Below are 20,750 nucleotides of genomic sequence, written 5' to 3'. Positions count from 1 at the left end.
CCAGCAGATTCTGCCACAGAGAAATTTATCTTCTTAATCAATTTGCCTGGGTTCTGAGTGAGTCCCTCTGGAAAGGTGAGTTGAGCCACACACAAAAAAAAGGCTGACTGACTACTCTACTCAGAATATAGAAAGGCCTAGAAGTCTCCTTCAGTGTCGCTCCATGACTGTTTTACATCCTTACTTCCAATCTCATGTTCTTATGCTTCAACTCAGAGCTTTTTGCAGGTTTAGTTTCTTGTTCTCTGATTCTGAAATATGATCTTGTACTCTAACTCTAGCACTGGGGTGGGCAAACTTTTTGACTTGAGGGCCACAATGGGTTCTTAAACTGGACCAGAGGGCTGGAACAAAAGCATGGATGGAGTGTTTGTGTGAACTAATATAAATTCAAAGTAAAGGAGCAGAGGGGAGAGCAAGAGAACCAGATAGAACAGCCGGATCCGGCCCGTGGGCCGTAGTTTGCCCACGGCTGCTAGCATCTAACCAGCTTCTTCTGAATCCATATTTGACCTCTTATCTCTTGACTTTCTCTTCTTTCGTCTGTCATTTAGGGAAGGGGTACCTAACCTGGAGTCCAGTTTGCAAGAGGGGTATCTCCTACAATTGTATATCAAATGATGTGTTTCCTCATTTTCTTCCTGGGAAGAGGGGCTATAGCTTTCCGAGGAGTCCTAAAGGGGTCTATGGCCCCAATTAAGTTAAGAATCACTGCTGTAGGGTGAACTTCAAGGCCTTCTATAAGGTTTTGGATGCAGGCAGACTACCAGTTATAAAGATGGCTCAGATGGGAAGGCAGGGTCACAGAAATGTCAGAAACAGGGAGCACCATGTCAGCCCATTTGACAGGCCTGGCTGAGGATCAACAGCCATGGGCCAACCTATCTACTTCCAAGAGAAGATGTCAGGACTAATAATCAAGATAAGCATGATAGTAGCTATGAAATAACTGGTCCTTAAGGAACTGTCAAAGAGGATGCAGCTAAGGCCAAGAGCCTATGCTGGATTCATCCTCGTAAGCTTCTTCCTCATAGTTGGGAGTGGTGTCTTATAGCATCTTTGTCTCCTCAGTACGGAAGGTGCTACCTTGCAGAGAATAGTCATTAAGTAAGCATTTGTTGAACAGAACTGAAAGAAAGGTTTATGAATTGAGAACCTGGCACAAATAAAGAACCTGAAAAGCATAAGATCATACAGTCTCATGATCAAACTCTCTAAGACTCTTTCTTCCAGTCCTGAGAGTAGTAGTCTTGCTCCTTCCTGGTCCTTGAGTAGGAAGACGAATTCTAAGACTAAACCTGGGGCCTAAATTGATTCAAATCATGAAGTGGACCAAACCCTGGCTTTCAACCCCATCCCTTTTCCCTTCCCCATATGGTTCCTGCCTGACCATCTAACACTGACTTGACTCCAACTCAGCTTCCATCCAATCCTAGGTAAGGTTCTGATACTATTGTATATGATTCCATGTTCCTTGCCTATTGTGACATTCCAGCACACACAATGCCACCAGTACCTACTAGTATTCACCATGTAAACATGTTTGCTATTCCAACATTTCCAAAAGTCAATGGCACTATTAGCATATTTGTTCAAGAATGGTTAGAAGCACATCATGAGTTTGACTCTTGGTACACTCAGCAGCACAGGCTAAACCAGGAATCCTTCTCTTCTTCTTCCTTTATCAGGCCATCAGACATGAGGGAGTGTTGGTTGCTACGGTGATGGGGCTCAGAGAGAACCAAAGCATCCAGAGGTGATGGTAACTGAACACATGATTTCCAAGGGTCTTCCTCCTAAACTTCAAGTTCCTACTAAGGAAAATAGACATACTCTTTTTATTTCGGAAACAAAATTCTTCTACCAACAGATACAGCCTGAGGATCCTCCAGGATCTTTTGTCCTCTTTTACAGCTGTGTGATGAATGTGATGGCTTTTTTTCCCATGATTAAAACTTAGTAGCTTCACCTGTGTCTTATATACAACCATTGTTATCTCATCCTTGCAAATAGCTTTTCTAAATCATTAAGCCAGCAAGAATTTCCATTAGTTTTCAGCATTGACATTCAGCTCAAACACCCTGCCCAATGATTAAGTCTCCCCATATCACTCAGCTGAGTCAATCTAGGCATCTCTCTTCAGTGAGCCTGGTCACAGACTCCAATGCTTGAGAGGGTCAAGCAAAAAGAAGAAAGAGAGCCTCAGAGCTAATAAATGTCTTTTTGTTTTCTGGCTCAATTTTCTGTGGCTGCACCTTCTTTGATGTCTCCTAAGTCCTATACTTGGCACCATGATCTTGTTTCAATGACTTGTCTGCCAGACTGTGCCCTGTTTTGAATTGCTTTGAGAAGAGCATGGCCTGCTGCTTTTAAATCAGTTTGTTAGAAGACAAAGCTAACCTACCAGGATATCTAATGCCCATAGTTAGCTGTTTATGCCAATTGACAATCTTCTTGTTATTTATAATTGGCAATTAGAAAATCATCGCTTATAATTATTCTTGATGGATATTAACTTCAGAGAACTATGGAAACATAGCTGTCCTTGGGAATTCTCAGTAGAAAAACCATGTAGATAATTAAATTGAGATCTTTATTTTTATTTTTTTTTTTTTCAAATTTTTATTAAGGTATTACATGTGTACATATCTTATCATTGCCCCCGACCCCCACCCCACTCCCATATATGCCCTCACCCCCCAATGTTTTGCATCCGTTGGTTACTCTTATATACATGCATATAAGTCTTTCAGTTGATCTCTTATTTCCCCCACCTCTCCCTAACCTTACCACTGTAATTTGACAGTCTGTTTGATGCTTTACTGCCTCTGTAACTATCTTTTTGTTCATCAGTTTATAATGTTTTTCATTATCCCCAAATGAGTGGGATCATGTGGTATTTTTCTTTCATTGACTGGCTTATTTCACTTAGCATAATGTTCTCTAATTCCATCCAAGTGCCTACAAATGGTAGTAATTCCTTCTTTTTTACGGCAGCATAGTATTCCATTGTGTAGATGTACCATAGTTTTCTGATCCAGTCATCTGCTGATGGGCATTTAGGCTGTTTCCAAATCTTAGCTATTGTAAATTGTGCTGCTATGAACATAGGGGTGCATATATCCTTTCTGATTGGTGTTTCTGGTTTCTTAGGATATATTCCTAGGAGTGGGATTACTGGGTCAAATGGGAGTTCCATTTTCAGTTTTTTGAGGAAACTCCATACTGTTCTCCACAGTGGCTGCACCAGTCTGCATTCCCACCAGCAGTGCACGAGGGTTCCTTTTTCTCCACATCCTCGCCAACACTTGTCGTTTGTTGATTTGTTGATGATAGCCATTCTGACAGGTGTGAGATGGTATCGCATTGTTGTTTTGATTTGCATCTCTCGGATAATTAGTGACTTTGAGCATGTTTTCATGTGTCTCTTGGCCTTCCTTCTGTCTTCTTTCGAAAAGCTTCTATTTAGGTCCGTTGCCCATTTTTTTATTGGATCATTTATCTTCCTTTTATTAAGTTGTATAAGCTGCCTGTAGATGTTGGAAATTAAACCTTTATCAGTGATACCATTTGCAAATATGTTCTCCCATACAGTGGGGTTTCTTGTTGTTTTGTTGATGGTTTCTTTTGCTGTGCAAAAGCTTTTTATTTTGATGTAGTCCCATTTGTTTATTTTCTGTTTGGCTTCCATTACCCTAGGGGCAGTATCACTGAAAAAGTTCTTTTGGCATATGTCTGAGATTTTGCTGCCTGTGGATTCCTCTAGTATTTTTATGGTTTCCCGTCTTATATTTAAGTCCTGTACCCATTTTGAGTTTATTTTTGTGTATGGTGTAAGTTGGTGATCTAGTTTCATTTTTTTGCATGTATCTGTCCAATTTTCCCAACACCATTTATTAAAGAGACTGTCTTGACTCCATTGTATGCTCATGCCTCCTTTGTCAAATATTAAATGCGCATATTGGTTTGGGTCGATATCTGGATTCTCTATTCTGTTCCATTGATCTATATGTCTGTTCTTGTGCCAGTACCAGGCTGTTTTGAGGACAGTGGCTTTGTAATACAGCTTGAAATCTGGTATTGAGATCCCTCCTACTTTATTCTTCTTTCTCAGGATTGCTGTGGCTATTCGGGGTCTTTTTTTATTCCAGATGAATTTTTGGAGAGTTCTTTCTAGGTCTGTGAAATACACCGTTGGTATTTTAATGGGGAGTGCATTGAATCTATAGATTGCTTTGGGTAGTATGGACATTTTAATGATGTTGATTCTACCAATCCATGAACATGGTATGTTCTTCCATCTGTTTACATCTTCCTCTATCTCTTTTTTCAGTGTCCTGTAGTTTTCCGCATATAGGTCTTTTACCTCCTTGGTTAGGTTTATTCCTAAGTATCTTAATTTTTTTGGTGCGATGGAAAATGGGATTGCTTTTTTAGTCTCTCTTTCTGTAAGTTCATTGTTGGTGTATAGAAATGCCATAGATTTCTTGGTGTTAATTTTGTATCCTGCTACATTGCCGAATTCATTTATTAAGTCTGTTAGTTTTTTGATGGAGTCTTTCGGGTTTTTTATGTACAATATCATGTCATCTGCAAATAAGGACAGCTTTACTTCTTCTTTTCCAATTTGGATGCCTTTTATTTCTTCTTCTTGTCTAATTGCAGTGGCTAATACTTCCAGTACTATGTCAAACAGGAGTGGTGAGAGTGGGCATCCCTGTCTTGTTCCTGTTCTTAGGGGAAATGGTTTTAGTTTTTGCCCATTGAGTATGATGTTAGCTGTGGGTTTATCATATATAGCTTTTATGATGTTGAGGTATGATCCTTCTATTCCCACCTTGTTGAGAGTTTTTATCAAGAAAGGGTGTTGGATTTTGTCAAATGCTTTTTCTGCATCAATTGATATGACTATGTGATTTTTATCTCTCAATTTGTTTATGTGATGTATCACATTTATTGATTTGCGGATATTGAACCATCCTTGCATTCCTGGGATAAATCCTACTTGGTCATGGTGTATGATCTTTCTGATGTACTGCTGGATCCTATTTGCTAGAATTTTATTGAGGATTTTGGCATCTACATTCATGAGAGATATTGGCCTGTAATTCTCCTTCATTGTGTTGTCTTTATCTGGTTTTTGTATTAGGGTGATGCTGGCTTCATAGAAGGAGCTGGGAAGTGTTCCTTCCTCTTGAATTTTTTGGAATAGTCTGAGGAGGATAGGTTTTAGTTCTTCCTTGAATGTTTGGTAGAACTCTCCTGTGAAGCCGTCTGGCCCCGGGCTTTTGTTTGCCGGAAGCTCTTTGATGACTGCTTCAATTTCTTCCATAGTTACTGGCATGTTGAGCTGTTTAGATTCTTCCTGATTGAGTTTTGGAAGGTTATATTTTTCTAGGAATATGTCCATTTCCTCCAGGTTGTCCAGTTTGTTGGAATAGAGTTGTTCGTAGTAATTTTTAACAATCCTTTGTATTTCGGCGGGATCTGTTGTTATTTCACCTCTTTCATTTCTGATCTTGTTTATTTGGGTCCTCTCCCTTTGCTTCTTGGTGAGCCTGGCTAGAGGTTCATCAATCTTGTTTATCCTTTCAAAGAACCAGCTCTTGGTTTTGTTGATCTTTTGTATTGTTTCTTTGGTCTCTATGTCGTTTATCTGTGCTCTGATCTTTATTATTTCCTTCCTTCTGCTTACACTGGGCTTTTCTTGTTGCTCTTTTTCTAACTCTTTGAGTTGTTGGGTTAGGTAATTTATTACCCCTGTTTCTTGTTTTTTGCAGTAGGCTTGTAGAGCTATGAACTTCCCTCTCAAGACTGCTTTCGCTGTGTCCCATAAATTTTGGATTGTAGTGTTTTCATTGTCATTTGTTGTCATGATGTTTTTTATTTCTTCTTTGATCTCTCTGGTAACCCAGTCATGGTTTAATAGCATGCTGTTTAGTCTCCATGTGTTTGATTTCTTTGGGTTGTTTTTATTGTAGTTGATTTCCAGTTTTATGCCACTGTGGTCTGAGAAGATGCTTGATATGATTTCTATCTTCTTGAATTTGAAGAGACTTTGCCTATGTCCCAACATATGGTCTATCTTTGAAAATGACCCATGTGCACTTGAGAAGAATGTATATTCTGTGGCTTTGGGGTGAAATGTTCTGAAGATGTCAATTAATTCCATCTGGTCTAGTGAGTCATTTAGGATTGATGTTTCTTTGCTGATGTTTTGTTTAGAGGATTTGTCCAATGGTGATAGTGGGGTATTAAAGTCTCCTACTATGATTGTATTGCTGTCAATGTCTCCCTTAATATCCTCCAGGAGTTTTTTTATGTATTTGGGTGCTCCTGTATTGGGTGCATATATGTTTACCAGAGTTATTTCTTCTTGTTGGATTGCTCCCTTTAGTATTATGAAATGGCCTTCCTTATCTCTTGTTATGTCCTTCAGTTTGAGATCTAATTTGTCAGAAATAAGTATTGCTACCCCAGCTTTTTTTTCAGTTCCATTTGCCTGGAAAACCTTTTTCCATCCCTTCACCCTCAGTCTGTGTGCGTCTTTTTTTCTGAGGTGGGTTTCTTGTAGACAGCAGATATATGGGTCGTGTTTTCTTATCCAATCTGTTACCCTATGTCTTTTGATTGGGGCATTTAATCCATTTACATTTAAAGTTATTATTGATAGGTACTTATTTGTCGCCATTCCTATTCTTTACCCCTGTGTTACTTCTTCGCTTCCTGTTTCTTTCTTTCTTTCTTTCTTTTTTACAGTAGACCCTTTAGCATTTCTTGCATTGCTGGTTTGGTGGTAATAAATTCCCTTAGTCCTTTTTTGTCTGTGAAGCTCCTGATTTCACCTTCAATTTTGATTGACAGCCTTGCTGGGTACAGTATTCTTGGATTCAGCCCCTTCCTTTGCATGACTTTGTATATTTCATTCCATTCCCTTCTGGCCTGATGAGTTTCTGTTGAGAAATCAGTTGCTAGTCTGATGGGGGTTCCTTTGTATGTAACTTTCTGTCTCTCTCTTGCTGCTTTTAAGATTCTTACTTTGTCGTTGGTGTTTGCCAATTTAATTATAATGTGCCTTGGCGTCGGTCTTTTGGGGTTCATTTTGCTTGGGACTCTGTGAGCTTCTTGGATTTGTGTGGGTTTTTTCTTCCCTATATCTGGGAAATTTTCTGTCATTATTTCTTCAAAGAGGTTTTCTATTCCTTGCTCAGCTTCCTTTCCTTCTGGAACCCCTATTATGCGGATGTTGTTTTGTTTCGTGTTGTCCCAAAGTTCCCTTAGACTCTCCTCCTGCCTTTTAATTTTTTTTTCTAGAAGTTGCTTTTCTTGGGTATTTTTTTCCATCTTGTCTTCTAGCTCACTGATGCGGTCCTCTGCTTCTTCTAGTCTACTCTTGATGCTTTCTATTGAGTTCTTTACAGCAGCGATGTCATTTTTCATTTCTTCTTGGTTCTTCTTCATTTCCTCTTGGTTCTTGCTCATATTGTCGAATTTGTCTTCCATTCTTTTCAGCCACCTTATGACCATTTCTCTGAATTCTTTTTCTGGAAGGTTGCTTGCCTCCATTTCGTTTACTTCCTTTTCTGGTGATGCCTGCTTTTCTTTCATATGCGGGCTGCTTCTTTGTCTCCCCATGGTCTCTCTTCTCTGGGTGTCTGGTTATGTAGTTCTCTCTCTCCTGGGTTGATTTAAAGGCACAAAATACAGCACTACCAGGTACAACTCACAAGGCACTGAACAGAAATGTATTCACGATATTAATAACCTCCAATAAAGGTGACCACCAGAGAAAGGCAAATTAGGTGATAGGAGAGAAAGAAGAAGAGGAAAAAAGAAAGAAAGAAAGAAAAAAAGAAAAAAGGAGTGTGAAAATGAAATTGGGAAAAGGGAAAGTAAAGAGAAAAAAAAAAGTAAGAGAGACAAGAAAGTGACTAAGAGAGAAAGGGGAACAGACTATATATATTGGGGATAAAACTCCAATAGAACAATCACTAATCCCGGCAAATGCCAGCAACAAGTGCCTGGGGATTAATACAAACTACAACACCAACTAATATGGATTGAGGCAAGGGAAAGCTGAAGCACAAAACAAACAAAAAAATAAACAAAAGAAGAATAAGCAAAACAATCTCACAAAAACAGCATAAAAATTGGATATAATCTACATTCAAGCAAACAACAACAAAAGGACAGAGAGAAGGACAAGTTTATGGATAGCTCAGACAGCGAAGGGAGAGGTGTATGTGGACTTGGAGCAGGGGATTAGAGATTAGATATGTAAGTAGGGTGAAATTTTAACAAGGGGTAAACAGAAAGAATAGGGAAAATCTAAAGCAGTAAAAGGGTAAGACAAACAGGACACTGAAAAGGGGGAGGTTAGGAAGAGAGTGATGGCCTAAAGGTAGAGTTGAGATAGAGTAAAACGATGCTAAAGGAAAGATAAAAAATAGAATGTAGAACCCTAATCCCAAAATAAAATGAAGAGAAAATAAAATGACACTTTAAAAAAAAAAGATAAAATAGCAGTAGTAATAATACGGATTGAAAATAAAAATGTAATCATTAAAAAGGTAAAATCAAGTGATGAAAAAAGAAAAAAAAGTTTCTTGATTAAAGGATGCAAAAAATGAAAATAAAAAAAAATAAAAAAATAAAAGGTAAAAATAAAATGTGAAGTAGTGAAGGTCATTCACTTCCTCTGTTTTTCTGTTTGGCACGCCTGTTTCTCAGTCCAGACAGTATTGCAGTTCCCTGCGATCCACTGCTCTTCGGTGTTGTAAGCCAGTCCTGATTTTAAGCAGGCGGTGTGTCTTAATTTCTCGTATTCCTTTATTTTTGATTACGCAAGAGTCAATTTGTGATTCAGCCCCTGGGTGGCAGTGTTTCTGGATTGACTTCCGGGTCTATCTATGGCCTCTCTAGGCAGTGTTAGAGCCTTTTTTCTCTGTGGCACTGCCACCGGCCTGTGGGCGTGGTCTGCCTCAGAGCTGACTCTCTGATGGTCACTCCCCGCTCCGATCCCCAGGTTCCAGAAAAACAACTTTCCCCTGCAGTCTCCCAGGGTGTCCCCAACTGGGTGATCCTATGTATTGGGCTTAGTAATCAGAAGCAAGGATTTGAAGAGGAAAAAGCCCAAGTGTGCGAACTCCAGGACTGCGAGTAAACCCAGGCACAAAGGGAGCGCACGGGCTGCGCGTAAGTCTGGACAGCCTGAAATTCTTAGGGTGTCCCTGCACTTCAGATCAAAATGGGTTGCTTTTTAGAGTGCCCTTCTCTTAGCAGCTCTGAGGACCCCTTTCCACAATCACAGATCACGCCAGCCCCTACAGCCACGGATTTTTCTAGGCACAGACTTCCCTGGTCCTCCAGCTCCCGCAAAACGCGCGTTCCTCTCTCCCGCCGGGACCAGAGACCTCACCTTATCCCAGGCGAAATCTGACCTTTCCGTGGTGGAGTGTAGAGCTCCTCTGAACCCGTGTGCTTGCGCCAGTTGGGGAGCGTTGTTCTGGGGCTCGCAGCTGTTCCTGGGGTGCCGCAGTTGTGGATTCTCAGGCTTCAGATAAGCTCCACTTCCCGGATCAAGATGGCGCAGACTCCGCGTCCAAGCCCGCAGCTCCGGGAGGGGACCCAGCCGCAGTTGGTGCTGCCAGGTCAGGGGAACCCCGTTCAGCAGTCCCCCACCTCCTTCTGGAATTCAGCTGTCTCCCAACCAGCCAACAAACACTCCTTGTGCGTCCCTCAGCTGTTCTTTCTTTCTGCTCCGGGACAAGGCTCGGAACACGTCTGTCTATTCCGCCGCCATTATTCCCTCTATCTAAATTGAGATCTTTAAAACCTGGGTCAATATTTCCAATTATCTTCACAGTTAGCTTCCAGATGTTTACATTGTTTTTTAAAAGATAGAGTTTGGCTCTGGGTTTTATAGATTCTACAAGTGGGAAATTGGCAGTCAAGGTGTGTGTTTTTTTAATGTTGCAAATCAATTTTATATGAATGTTAGGATACATTTTTTTCCCATTAACATTTGCGTCATACTACAATCTCAGAGGTGAAAGGGACCCAGAAAAGTAATTTTCTTTCATTATTTTTCTCTGGGTGAACTTAAGGCATTCCATTTAAATGAGAATATATTTTGTTGGTGAAAAATCATAGGGCAGGCACTTCAACCACCTCTTTTGGTAACACAGGCTGGTTTCTGACATTTTATGATTGGTGACTTAATGCATTTCCAGGAAATGAATTGTTTTAGTGGTTTTGAACCTTTTTTTTTTCTTAGATCCCAAGTACAAATATTAAACCAGTCATCTGTGTTCTCCAAATAAGTAGTTGGCTTCTTTATTTTCATTCATTTTTTACCACTTTTCCAGGTTTACTTATGAAATTGCTCCAGTGTTTGTCCTCATGGAGCAAATAACGCTTAAGAAGATGAGAGAGATAGTTGGATGGTCAAATAAAGATGGTGATGGAATATTTTCTCCTGGTAAGTTTCTGTTCTGTTTCCCTGACTCCCCTACAGGTTTGTAGTATGGATCCTTAGGACCCTTTTGAGAGTAGTAACCACAGAGTGAGTTCATGGAAGAATAATGACTTTTAAAGATTTTTTGGATACTCTGCCTTCCTATCTTTGTCAGGGTGAAAGCTAGCAACAATGCTACCTTCTGTGTGTACTAACCAACAAAGGCTGTGCCTAAACCTGTCCAAACGGAGAAAGACTGTGTCTAAATTATGCTAAATAATTCCAGTTTGTCAACAATGGTTTGATTAAGCTGAGGATAAGTGAATCAAGGCTGTCAATTGACTAATCAATTTCTGCCAAAATAGTTTATCTACTTTGATCTCTAGTTCAAAGGATACAATAAGAATTTTAAAAACAAGAACAGGAAGGAAAGTAGGAAGGAGTTTGGGATGGTGTCAGAGACAGTGTGATTGTATTCAAGTGGAAATAAATAAGAATTACACTTGTCCAGACAATTCAAGCCAACCACCAATTTGCCTGTTTAATTTGTCAGGTAATTGATGCAAAAGCAATTAGTTTGTGCTGGCCAGATGTACCTAGCTACCTGACTTCTCCTTGTGTCTTTATTTAAGTAAACACAAGTTTGGTTTTATTTTAATCAACTTAGAGCTCTCCCAAATGACTCAGTTGGGCTGTTCTTGGAAGGGTATCCAGGCAATGTCACCATTTCCTTCAGTAGGCTCCATAATTCTCTCTTTCTCTGTCTTTCTGACTCAGAGAACAAATTAATCTTCATTCAGTAAATAGATTGAGCAGAGAGCAGAAGCAGAGAAGTTGTAACTCACCTCTCTCTTTCCAGCCACTGCCACCTCTTATATTTCTATCTAGGCTTCAGGTGGGGCAGGCACTGGAGTACGTGATGCACCTCTAACCAAATTGCCTAGATGGCTTTGGTAAGGAGTGTGACGACTATATTCCCTGGGCAAAGGGTCCAGAGGGAAGTCCTGGCAATAGGGAAGCCATCAAATCCTATCAGAATATTGTCTTCCCCATTTCTGACCTCCCTTGTCTCTTGAGACACCAGCTTAGCCTTTGCTGTTAGAAACAATAACGAAGGAGCTGCAACAACCACCCAATGTGTCTGCTTGCCGACAGGGGGAGCCATATCCAACATGTACAGCATCATGGCAGCGCGATACAAATACTTCCCAGAAGTTAAGACAAAGGGCATGGCAGCCATGCCCAACCTGGTCCTCTTCACCTCAGAACATGTGAGTCGGGTGCTCTTGCTCATGGATTATGTATGGTGTTTTCCACGGGACTGTCGAACATCTAACCTCCAGCCTCTGTTCGTTGCAGAGTCACTACTCCATAAAAAAGGCTGGGGCTGCGCTTGGCTTTGGAACCGACAATGTGATTTTGATAAAGTGCAATGAAAGGTAGGCAGGGGATAGTGACTATTAGGTTCTTGATGTATGCAATGTGTTCATCTGTTAAATTTGTTTTATTGTGCTTAAGGACTGACTCAGTACAGTGTGCCAAGCTGCTAATGGTCTGTTGAAAATATCCGATTAAATTACTTTTTGCTGCTGCTGAAGTTTTTTTCGTGTGCAGTCTCATTGATTTTTCATTTTCATTTCTCTCCTTTTATAATAATTACAGGGGGAAGATAATTCCTGCTGATTTAGAGGCAAAAATTCTTGAAGCCAAGCAAAAGGTATATACTCTATGGTACATCTAAACTCTGGTGAATACAAATTTTTTAAAATACCTTCTCTCTGCTGTAGACAGTAAAAATCTTTGATAGTATAAGAAATTATTTTATTGTGTTTCTAAAATTCTATTCTTAGATATTTATTTATTTCCAACTTGTGAGATGATTTGGCTTTAAAGCTGTGTCTATACCATATCGGGTTTTTTGAAAAATTAAAATTTCAGACATTAAACCTCTTGTCCTATCTTAATTGTGCCAAATGATTAGTTTTATGTACTTCAATAAATCCACTACTCAAGCACCATGAAGATACAACCTATTGTGGTTTTCACTCACTTCTTCTTAGTATAATCTCATTTTAACAAGTATCATTTTAGCTTAGGATTTTGTTTAACAAAGTACTTCCATGCCCTGCCAGGTGGACCATGATACTTGGTGAATCAGCCTCAGTCAAGTCTATTAAACAAAAAAATCTCATAGCACAGATGTATCCACAAGGCAGTGCCAGATAGTTGTCAAACCATTTACCAACTCATAATTTTGGTTACATTCTTGTGCCTCCTTCTCTAATTATAGTTGTTTGCTGGGGTTTCAGTAGGGGGATGAATGGAAATGTCACTAGGACTGAGCAAGGAGTAGAGGTGGAGCTGAGCTTCAATAAAATGTAGGACTCACAGATTTCCCCCAGTCTGTCTGACGCCACTTCCTTGTTTATTTCTTGTTCACATCAACACATTTTACCATGTCCACTATTAGTGAAACAGTGTATAGACTGGTTTTAAATAACCAAGCAATGCTCCAGTGCTATTATTAAATCAGTACACTTAGAATAACACAGCTTCTAAACTGTACAGTGTCCAGATGCTATTCAGAACTACCTGCCTAACACGTTAAACTTGTTATTTCTCTTCCCTGCTTTATTGTTCACTAAAGACCTTGTCACTATCAGACTGTGTATTTTGCTTATTTGATTTTGTTTGCTCTCTGTCACTGTCCACTAGAACGTAAACTCCACGAGGACAGAAGTCTTCATCTCTTTTGCTCACTGCGGTGTTCCCTGCATCTACAACAGGGCTTGGCACAAAAACGTCGCTCAAAAACTATTTGTTGAATAAATGAATGAATGAGTAAATGCACCAACGAAGAACTGCCAGATAGAGTGTCTGATACCACAGCTGATCTTTGAATAAATGCTACTGCAATCCATCTACCTCCTGTGGAAAGGAGAGAGGTTAAAGAGACTAATCAGCCTGTCTCTCTTGCCTTATAGGGATATGTTCCTCTTTATGTCAATGCAACTGCTGGCACGACTGTTTATGGAGCCTTTGATCCGATACAGGAGATTGCAGATATATGTGAGAAATATAACCTTTGGCTGCATGTCGATGTAAGTGCTGTAACTCACAGCGTGGCCCAGCCCATGGGGGTGGACGCGGTTCTGCTTTGTGATTTGCCTCAAGCGTCTCCCACTGCCCAGCTGGCTCTCTCTCCACACCACATTAGTTCCCCTCCTCTCTGGCTCCGAGCCGGTGTTCACCACTGGACGCGCCACAGGCCTGTGCATCCTCTGAGACTCATGCACTCCCTTATGGCCAGTTGCTATCTCCTGGGATTCATTTTAGAATATGGTCTCTTATCACCTTCCCAAGTAGCTTTTGTCTGGACACATAGCTGCAGAGGGAACTATAACTGATTTCAGAGGGAAGGAATATAAGATACAATGAAGAAAGTGGCCATGAATCTGGACGCTCGGCTAGCTGCCTTCAGTAAGCCATCTATGACACACTTTTATTGAAAAATATATATATATCTGGTACCTGTAGGGAAAAATAAGACAGTATATGGAAGGTGTTATCAGCTAAGAGATGTAGTCCCAAACTTTCCCAGGAACACAAAAGGTACATTTTTCACATGCATGACTGAGTGCATTTTTTTTTCTTTTTTCCTCGCTCTGTTCTCTTATGGATATAACTTCTCACAACCGGACAATTGGATAATCTGTGGTACTATTGAACAAATGACTGACAAAGGCTGTGTCCCAAGCTGTTCAGTAAACTTACGCACCAGGGTACCCACAAAATGTCTTGATGCTGCAGGAGCTGTGGCGGGACGTCCCAGCCTGGCAGGGCTGTTGCTTTCTGAGTTTACAGAAGCCCTTAGACTCCTACCATGGGGAGAATCTGATAGCAGGCACCAGTCTGTGTCCCTCCCAGAGCCACCCTGGGGCTCACTGAGTGTCTCTGACCTCCCGGCGTGCTCTAGGCCTTTGAGTCCTGGCACCACAGACCAGATTTACCTGTGTCCCTCATAGCTACTCTGACTTTAACCTGGAGGAACTTTTGAAGACCTGACAAGTGATGAATTACAAATGCCACTGGTTGAACAATCAGTGTGGGTTTCTTTTGTCAGAGAAGCTTATGTTTTTCACCATTTACTTTCTCATGTTTTAGTAGAGGTGTGGAGTGACTGGTTTGGATTCTTAAATGTCACGACTCCCCCTCCCTCTCCTTTCTCTGTCCTCACAGGCTGCCTGGGGCGGTGGGCTGCTCATGTCCAGGAAGCACCGTCATAAACTCAGTGGCATAGAAAGGTAAGGGCCAGAGTTTGGGCCTCCTCCCATTTGGGCCATTAAACATGTTATGCCACTGAGTCTGCTGATGTCCCCAACATCTTATTTCATCTGACTGAGCTCAATTTTGCTCAATAGAGATTTATTGAGCAATTATGGTGTGCCAGGCACTGGGAGATCGGTTATGATTGATTTCTCAGTCAAATGAGTCCTCACCTCAATGAGTTTATAAGTTAGAGAGAGAGACAAGTAAACAAATAGTTACAACCCAATGTGATAAGCACAACAATGAATGTGATTGCCAGGTGCTCAGGTAGAAGAGATAAGAAATCAAGCAGTGGGGAGATTTGGAGGCGAAATGAGAGTTTACAATGGTACATTTCACTCTTCTTTCTTTCTTTTTTTTTTAAATAAATCTTTATTCAGATTATTACAATTGTTTCTCCTTTTTCCCCCCATAGCTCCCCTCCACCCGGTTCCCACCCCACCTTCTACCCTTACCTCCCCCCCCCCCGTCCTCATCCATAGGTGTATGATTTTTGTCCAGTCTCTTCATGAACTCCCCATACCCCTTTCCCCCTGAGAATTATCAGTCCACTCCCTTTCTATGCCCCTGATTCTATTATATTCACCAGATTATTCTGTTCCTCCGGTTTTTAATTCACTTGATTTTTAGGTTCACTTGTTGATAGATATGTATTTGTTGTTCATAATTTTTATCTTTACTTTTTTCTTTTTCCTCTTCTTTTAAGAATACCTTTCAGCATTTCATATAATACTGGTTTGGTGGTGATGAACTCCTTTAGCTTTTTCTTATCTGTGAAGCTCTTTATCTGACCTTCCATTCTGAATGATAGCTTTGCTGGGTAGAGTAATCTTGGTTGTAGGTTCTTGCTATTCATCACATTGAAGATTTCTTGCCACTCCCGTCTGGCCTGCATAGTTTCTGTTGAGAAATCAGCTGACAGTCGTATGGGTGCTCCCTTGTAGGTAATTAACTGTTTTTCTCTTGCTGCTTTTAATATTCTCTCTTTGTCTTTTGCTCTTGGCATTTTAATTATGATGTGTCTTGGTGTGGTCCTCTTTGGGTTCCTTTTGTTTGGGGTTCTGTGCGCTTCCTGGACTTGTAAGTCTATTTCTTTCACCAGGTGGGGGAAGTTTTCTGTCATTATTTCTTCCAATAGGTTTTCAGTATCTTGCTCTCTCTCTTCTTCTGGCACCCCCATAATTCTGATGTTGGTACGCTTGAAGTTGTCCCAGAGTCTTCTTACACTATCTTCAACTTTTTGGATTTTTTTTTTTGCTTTTTGCTTTTTCGGTTGAGTGTTTTTTGCTTCTTTGTATTTCAAATCTTTGACTTGATTCTTGTGTTCCTCTAGTCTGTTTTTGGGCCTCTGTATAATATTTTTTATTTCAGTCAGTGTATGTTTACTTTCTAATTGGTCCTTTTTCATATCTTCGAGGGTCTCGTTATATTTATCAGCCTTTTCTAGGATATTCTTAAAAAGCCTTATAACCGTGGTTTTGAATTCTATATCCAGTCGTTTGTTTTTCTCCATTTCTTTCATTTATGATCTGTTTCTTTGATGCCGCATTTTCACTGCTTCCCTGAGTTGGTAGGGTAGATTTGTGTGCTAGGTTTCCTATATGGCCCAGTGGGTCTGCCTCCCCAGTTAACCTGAGGTGGACACTCTTGGTGCACCCCTTTGTGGACTGTGTGTACAGCCTTGTTGTAATTAAGTCTTGATTGTTGTTGGTATCACTGGGAGGAATTGACCTCCAGGCCAGTTGGCTGTAAGGATCAGCTGTGTCTATGCTGGGAGAAGTTTGGTGCTGGAGACAGCCTTATAGGATTAGACTTGCCAAATTGCAATAGCTTCTGTGCTCAGCGTGGATGGGGTGGAGTCTCAGGGCGGAGCAGACAGTCTTGGCTTCCCGTCAGCCTTGCCCTTGCGCGCACACGCGCGCCTTCAGACCTCTGTCTTCCCTGGCTCCCAAGTGTCCAACCGAGAGTCCAGATTCCCCCCACAAGAGCGTGGGTCCCCAGGGGCTTGCCTGGAACTGGGGTTCACTGCAGTCAGAACTGGGGCTCAGTGCAGTCAGGAGCTTCTGACTCCCTTCCACTAGGGAAAGCCTGTGGCAACCTCCGCAGCCTTTGTGCGCACTGGAACGCACGCGCCTTCAGACCTCTGCCTTCCCCGGCTCCCGAGTCTCCGCCCGAGAGTCCAGATTCCCCCCGTAAGAGCGTGGGTCCCCAGGGGCTCGCCTGGAACTGGGGTTCAGTGCAGTCAGAACTGGGGTTCAGTGCGGTCGGGGGCTTCCTTCCCCCTTCTGCCAGAGAAAGTCAGCCAGGCTCTCAGCCGCCCTTCCTCTCTGTGCGCACGAAGACCCTTTGCCGTACCTCCAATTCTCTGTGAGCTTTTCTCTTTCCTTCTAGTTGTAAAATTTTCACTCAGCCAGCTTTCCTGTGGTTCTGGATGGTGTCCGTTCTGTCTTTTAGTTGTAGTTTCGAAATTGTTGTGCGAGTCAGCAGCCTAAGTGCTTACCTATGCCGCCATCTTGGTTTCTCCCCTCACTCTTCTTTCTCATTAAGCTTACTACTGCGAGAAGGGTAGGACAATTCGCTCATCCAACGTACTTATTTTCTTGTTCACCATTCAAGTTTGGTGGGTGTGCTCAGCTGAATGTGATTTTGACCTGATTCCAATGTATTGATCCCATTGATTCAGCAAATACTTACTGAGCACTTATCATGAGCCAGGAAGACATGGATGTGAATATTTGGTTGCCTGTCTCTAGTCTAGCCATGCATGGCACTTTTCTAAAAAATGTGTATCTGCTACATGTAGGAACACATGGCAATATATGGAAGGTGTTATCAACTGAGAGATTTACCCTCCCGAAGCTTACGTTCCAGTGGGCTGGATGTTCACAAACAAAGAGATACTGCATCTATCTCAGAGGGAAAAAATAAAACAGTTAAATAACAGGGAGGGCAAGGCATGCTGCTTGAGGCAGTGTAGTCAGAGGCCTTTCTGAGGAGGTGACATTTCAGCAGATAAAGGGAGACAGGAAGCAAGGGTACAGAGAAGGGCAGATGCAAAGGCCTGAGGCAGGAATGTTCTTGGCAAGTTGGAGGACCATCAAAGAGGCCAGTGTGGCTGGAGCAAAGTGCCAGGGGAGAGCAGACAAGGCTAGAGCGTGGACTGGGAGCGGCATCGGGGAACGCACACGGTGGCTTCTCTCACGGAGGTTTTGTTACCTGTGCTGTGCCTCTTCCCTGCTGGGCCAGTTTTGAAAAGCCAGTGTCAAAGTGCGTGGGACTGACCCTTTGTGCCATAGTTACTTGACTCTGTAACTTGGAGGATAATATATTCAATATAGAAGAACCAGTCCAACTGTACATTAGGTTTATCCGGCAATTTTTATTTTCCATCCTTGAGTGTAGGAACATTTTGCACTAGCCTTTTTCTTATCTAACATTTTAAAGCATGTATGTCTTCTGAAGGAAATTGAATCCATATCATGTCTTGTTAGTTTCCATTTGTGGCAGCAAAGAGTCATTTACTTCAGACATTTAGGACACTCAAAACCACTTAATTTAAGGCATTTTATGAGGTCTAAATATAATTTTTAATGACTCAGGGATGAGAGCTATGAGAAAATTGATTAAATCGACTACCTTTTAAATATGGCTCGACTCATGATGCATTTTAATGAGATAAGCACTTAGTCAACTTCTCATAGGTCTCTTTCTCAAAGGTTTTCTTTCTTACCCACTTAGAGCAACAGGACCTCAGGCCTTTCTCTCTTATCTTTGAAACACAGCACACACGCTGTCGTCACACATGTACACTATTTTCCCTCTAAAGGACCTAGGCGAGATGGAGAGGTTAAAAATTCACAGCAAGAGTTAGCTCTAGGGAGAGAGAGTCAGTGTACTTCAGAGCCGAGTGCTCCATCTGGGGAGAACATCCTTCACGTATGGAAGCACAGAGCCCAGCTGTGGGCCGGGCCATTGGGAAGGAGTCTGTAAACCACCGAAGCGAGTTACCCAATTGTAGTCATCATACAGGATACTTAGTTGTTTCCGTAATGTCCTCGCTAGTGTGCCGCTCACTAACAGAGTGATGCGGTTGCTAGGAGACCACGCTTGTTAAGCTATCATTGCGGCCTAAACTGGCAATGTCATGTTCATTTAGCATTTAAACAAAGCTGCTACATAGTCAAAGTCTAGAGCTGCCTAATTGATCCTTGCTTTTAAGTGTCACTCTACTCACTGCCTCATAAGTAGGTAGATCAGCATGGCCAGCCCATTTTATAAATAAGAACCGAAGGCAGAAGCAGCCAGAGTCTGTGGCGGAGAGGGAGGCAGGCTGCAGAAGGGTTAGGAGCACTGGCTGTGCAATTTGACTTCCTGGACTTGAATCTTGGCTCCAACACTTCCAAGCTCTGTGCCTTTGGGTGATGTATTTAACCCATTTGTGCCTTAGTTTCTCCATCTAAAATAGACAGTAATTCCTACATCATAGGGTTGTTGTGAGAATTAAGTATTCCAGGCACAGTTATTAGCAATATGTATTTATTAACTCATTTTCTCCTTGATTCAATTCTGTGACAAATACCCCCCATTTTACAGATGGGGAAACTGAGGCACAGAGGAGTTATGTAACTTTCCCAAACTAGCAAATGTCAGAGCCAGGATTCAGATTCGGACAGTTTGGCTCCAAAGTCCAGAGTTTTAAACCATGACACCACACTGGCATAACGCCTGCAAAGCTCCCACAGTAATAGGACACACAGCAAGTTCTTCGTAAACGTTCACCGTTAAGAACAGCTGTTGTTTAGAAGAGGGAATCTGTCACTCAGTACCCTGAGACTGCTTGCAAAACAATTGTTCACCTCTAGGCATCGAAAACGTGGGCTGCCTAGGGTGGTGTTTTCCTTAAGAGGACGGTCTCTTGCTGATTCCTGCACCGTCTCAGAGTGTCACATGCTTCTTGCAGGGCCAGCTCGGTGACCTGGAACCCTCACAAGATGATGGGCGTGCTGCTGCAGTGCTCCGCCATTCTCGTCAAGGAGAAGGTCTGTACTCCCTCCAGCGATGAGCTGGTGGCCTGCACACCCTTTATTAAAGTTTAGAAGGCACAAGAAGAGAAAAGCATGGGGTCTTGATACAGTACTCGGTGACAAACTCACACAATGACCGCCCCGTTAGGACCGCCATTGCTGTTCTTCCCTGCCTTTATCTGTTAATCTTCAGCTAATCTCGTGCCTCCTCTAGGCTCTCGCCTTCTGCTGTCCGTCCTTGTTCGGGGCTCAGGCCCTGTCAGTGACAGAAACTCTCAGGGCATTATTTCATTTCACATTCCTTCATGTTTATACAAACAAAGTGAGAGCAATTGGAACCTGAGTGAGGGCAACAAAGGGGTCACTGGAACATTCTTAACATGAATTTGTGGCCCAAGAGCTGAGATAAAGATGACCTTTACATGTTACAAATGTCAACTCAGAGGACCGAGGACTGTTGACCAAAAGCTTCTGTAAATGTGTCAGTAGCGTATTCCCTTCCAGAAGCATCTAATAACAGCACCCTGCCCTCAAAGGGAAACTTTTGCACACTTGAGGCAACCCAAAGAATCTGTCACCAACCTGTAGGAGCCAGAACCTGCACGAGCGCTTTACTCCACTCCTCATCAGAGGACCTCTAACTGCATAGAGGAAAAGATCAGAAGGATGCTTTTGTGGGGGAAAGTTCTTCCCAACATGAGACTTTCCCACCCACTGCAGGAAGTTTCTATCCCCTGCCCACTGAATGCCATAGCACTTCCCAGACTTTGAAACAACCCAAAACACCCACACATATTTCCAAATGTCTCTAAGAGGGACAGTGGGGTCCTTGTGTTGGCATCTGAGACAAAAGATTATTTTCTAATGAGAGTGACACGGGGAAAGGGGCGAAGGTTTTCGCAAGAGTGGTTTTAGAGAAGAACGTGAGAATATGCGCAAGA

The 20,750-nt window shown here is 41.9% G+C and overlaps 1 protein-coding gene across 2 annotated transcripts in view; it reads left to right on the top strand.

Moving 5' to 3' along the window:
- The window catches only part of GAD1 (glutamate decarboxylase 1), a 54,995-nt gene that overhangs the window by 27,677 nt on the left and 6,568 nt on the right, over positions 1 to 20,750 (top strand). For both annotated transcript variants that reach the window (XM_080668805.1, XM_080668806.1), the window contains exons 7-13: positions 10,368 to 10,480; positions 11,612 to 11,727; positions 11,816 to 11,895; positions 12,119 to 12,173; positions 13,441 to 13,557; positions 14,696 to 14,760; positions 19,746 to 19,824. In XM_080668805.1, coding sequence (XP_080524931.1) covers positions 10,368 to 10,480; positions 11,612 to 11,727; positions 11,816 to 11,895; positions 12,119 to 12,173; positions 13,441 to 13,557; positions 14,696 to 14,760; positions 19,746 to 19,824 — 625 coding nt within the window. The remainder of the gene's footprint in view (positions 1 to 10,367; positions 10,481 to 11,611; positions 11,728 to 11,815; positions 11,896 to 12,118; positions 12,174 to 13,440; positions 13,558 to 14,695; positions 14,761 to 19,745; positions 19,825 to 20,750) is intronic.

The sequence above is a fragment of the Plecotus auritus genome (genome assembly GCF_963455305.1).
Source record: "Plecotus auritus genome assembly, chromosome: 5".
NCBI classification, from domain to species: domain Eukaryota; kingdom Metazoa; phylum Chordata; class Mammalia; order Chiroptera; family Vespertilionidae; genus Plecotus; species Plecotus auritus.
Note: the sequence above shows the minus strand (reverse complement) of the source record. Positions and strands in the feature narration are given on the sequence as shown.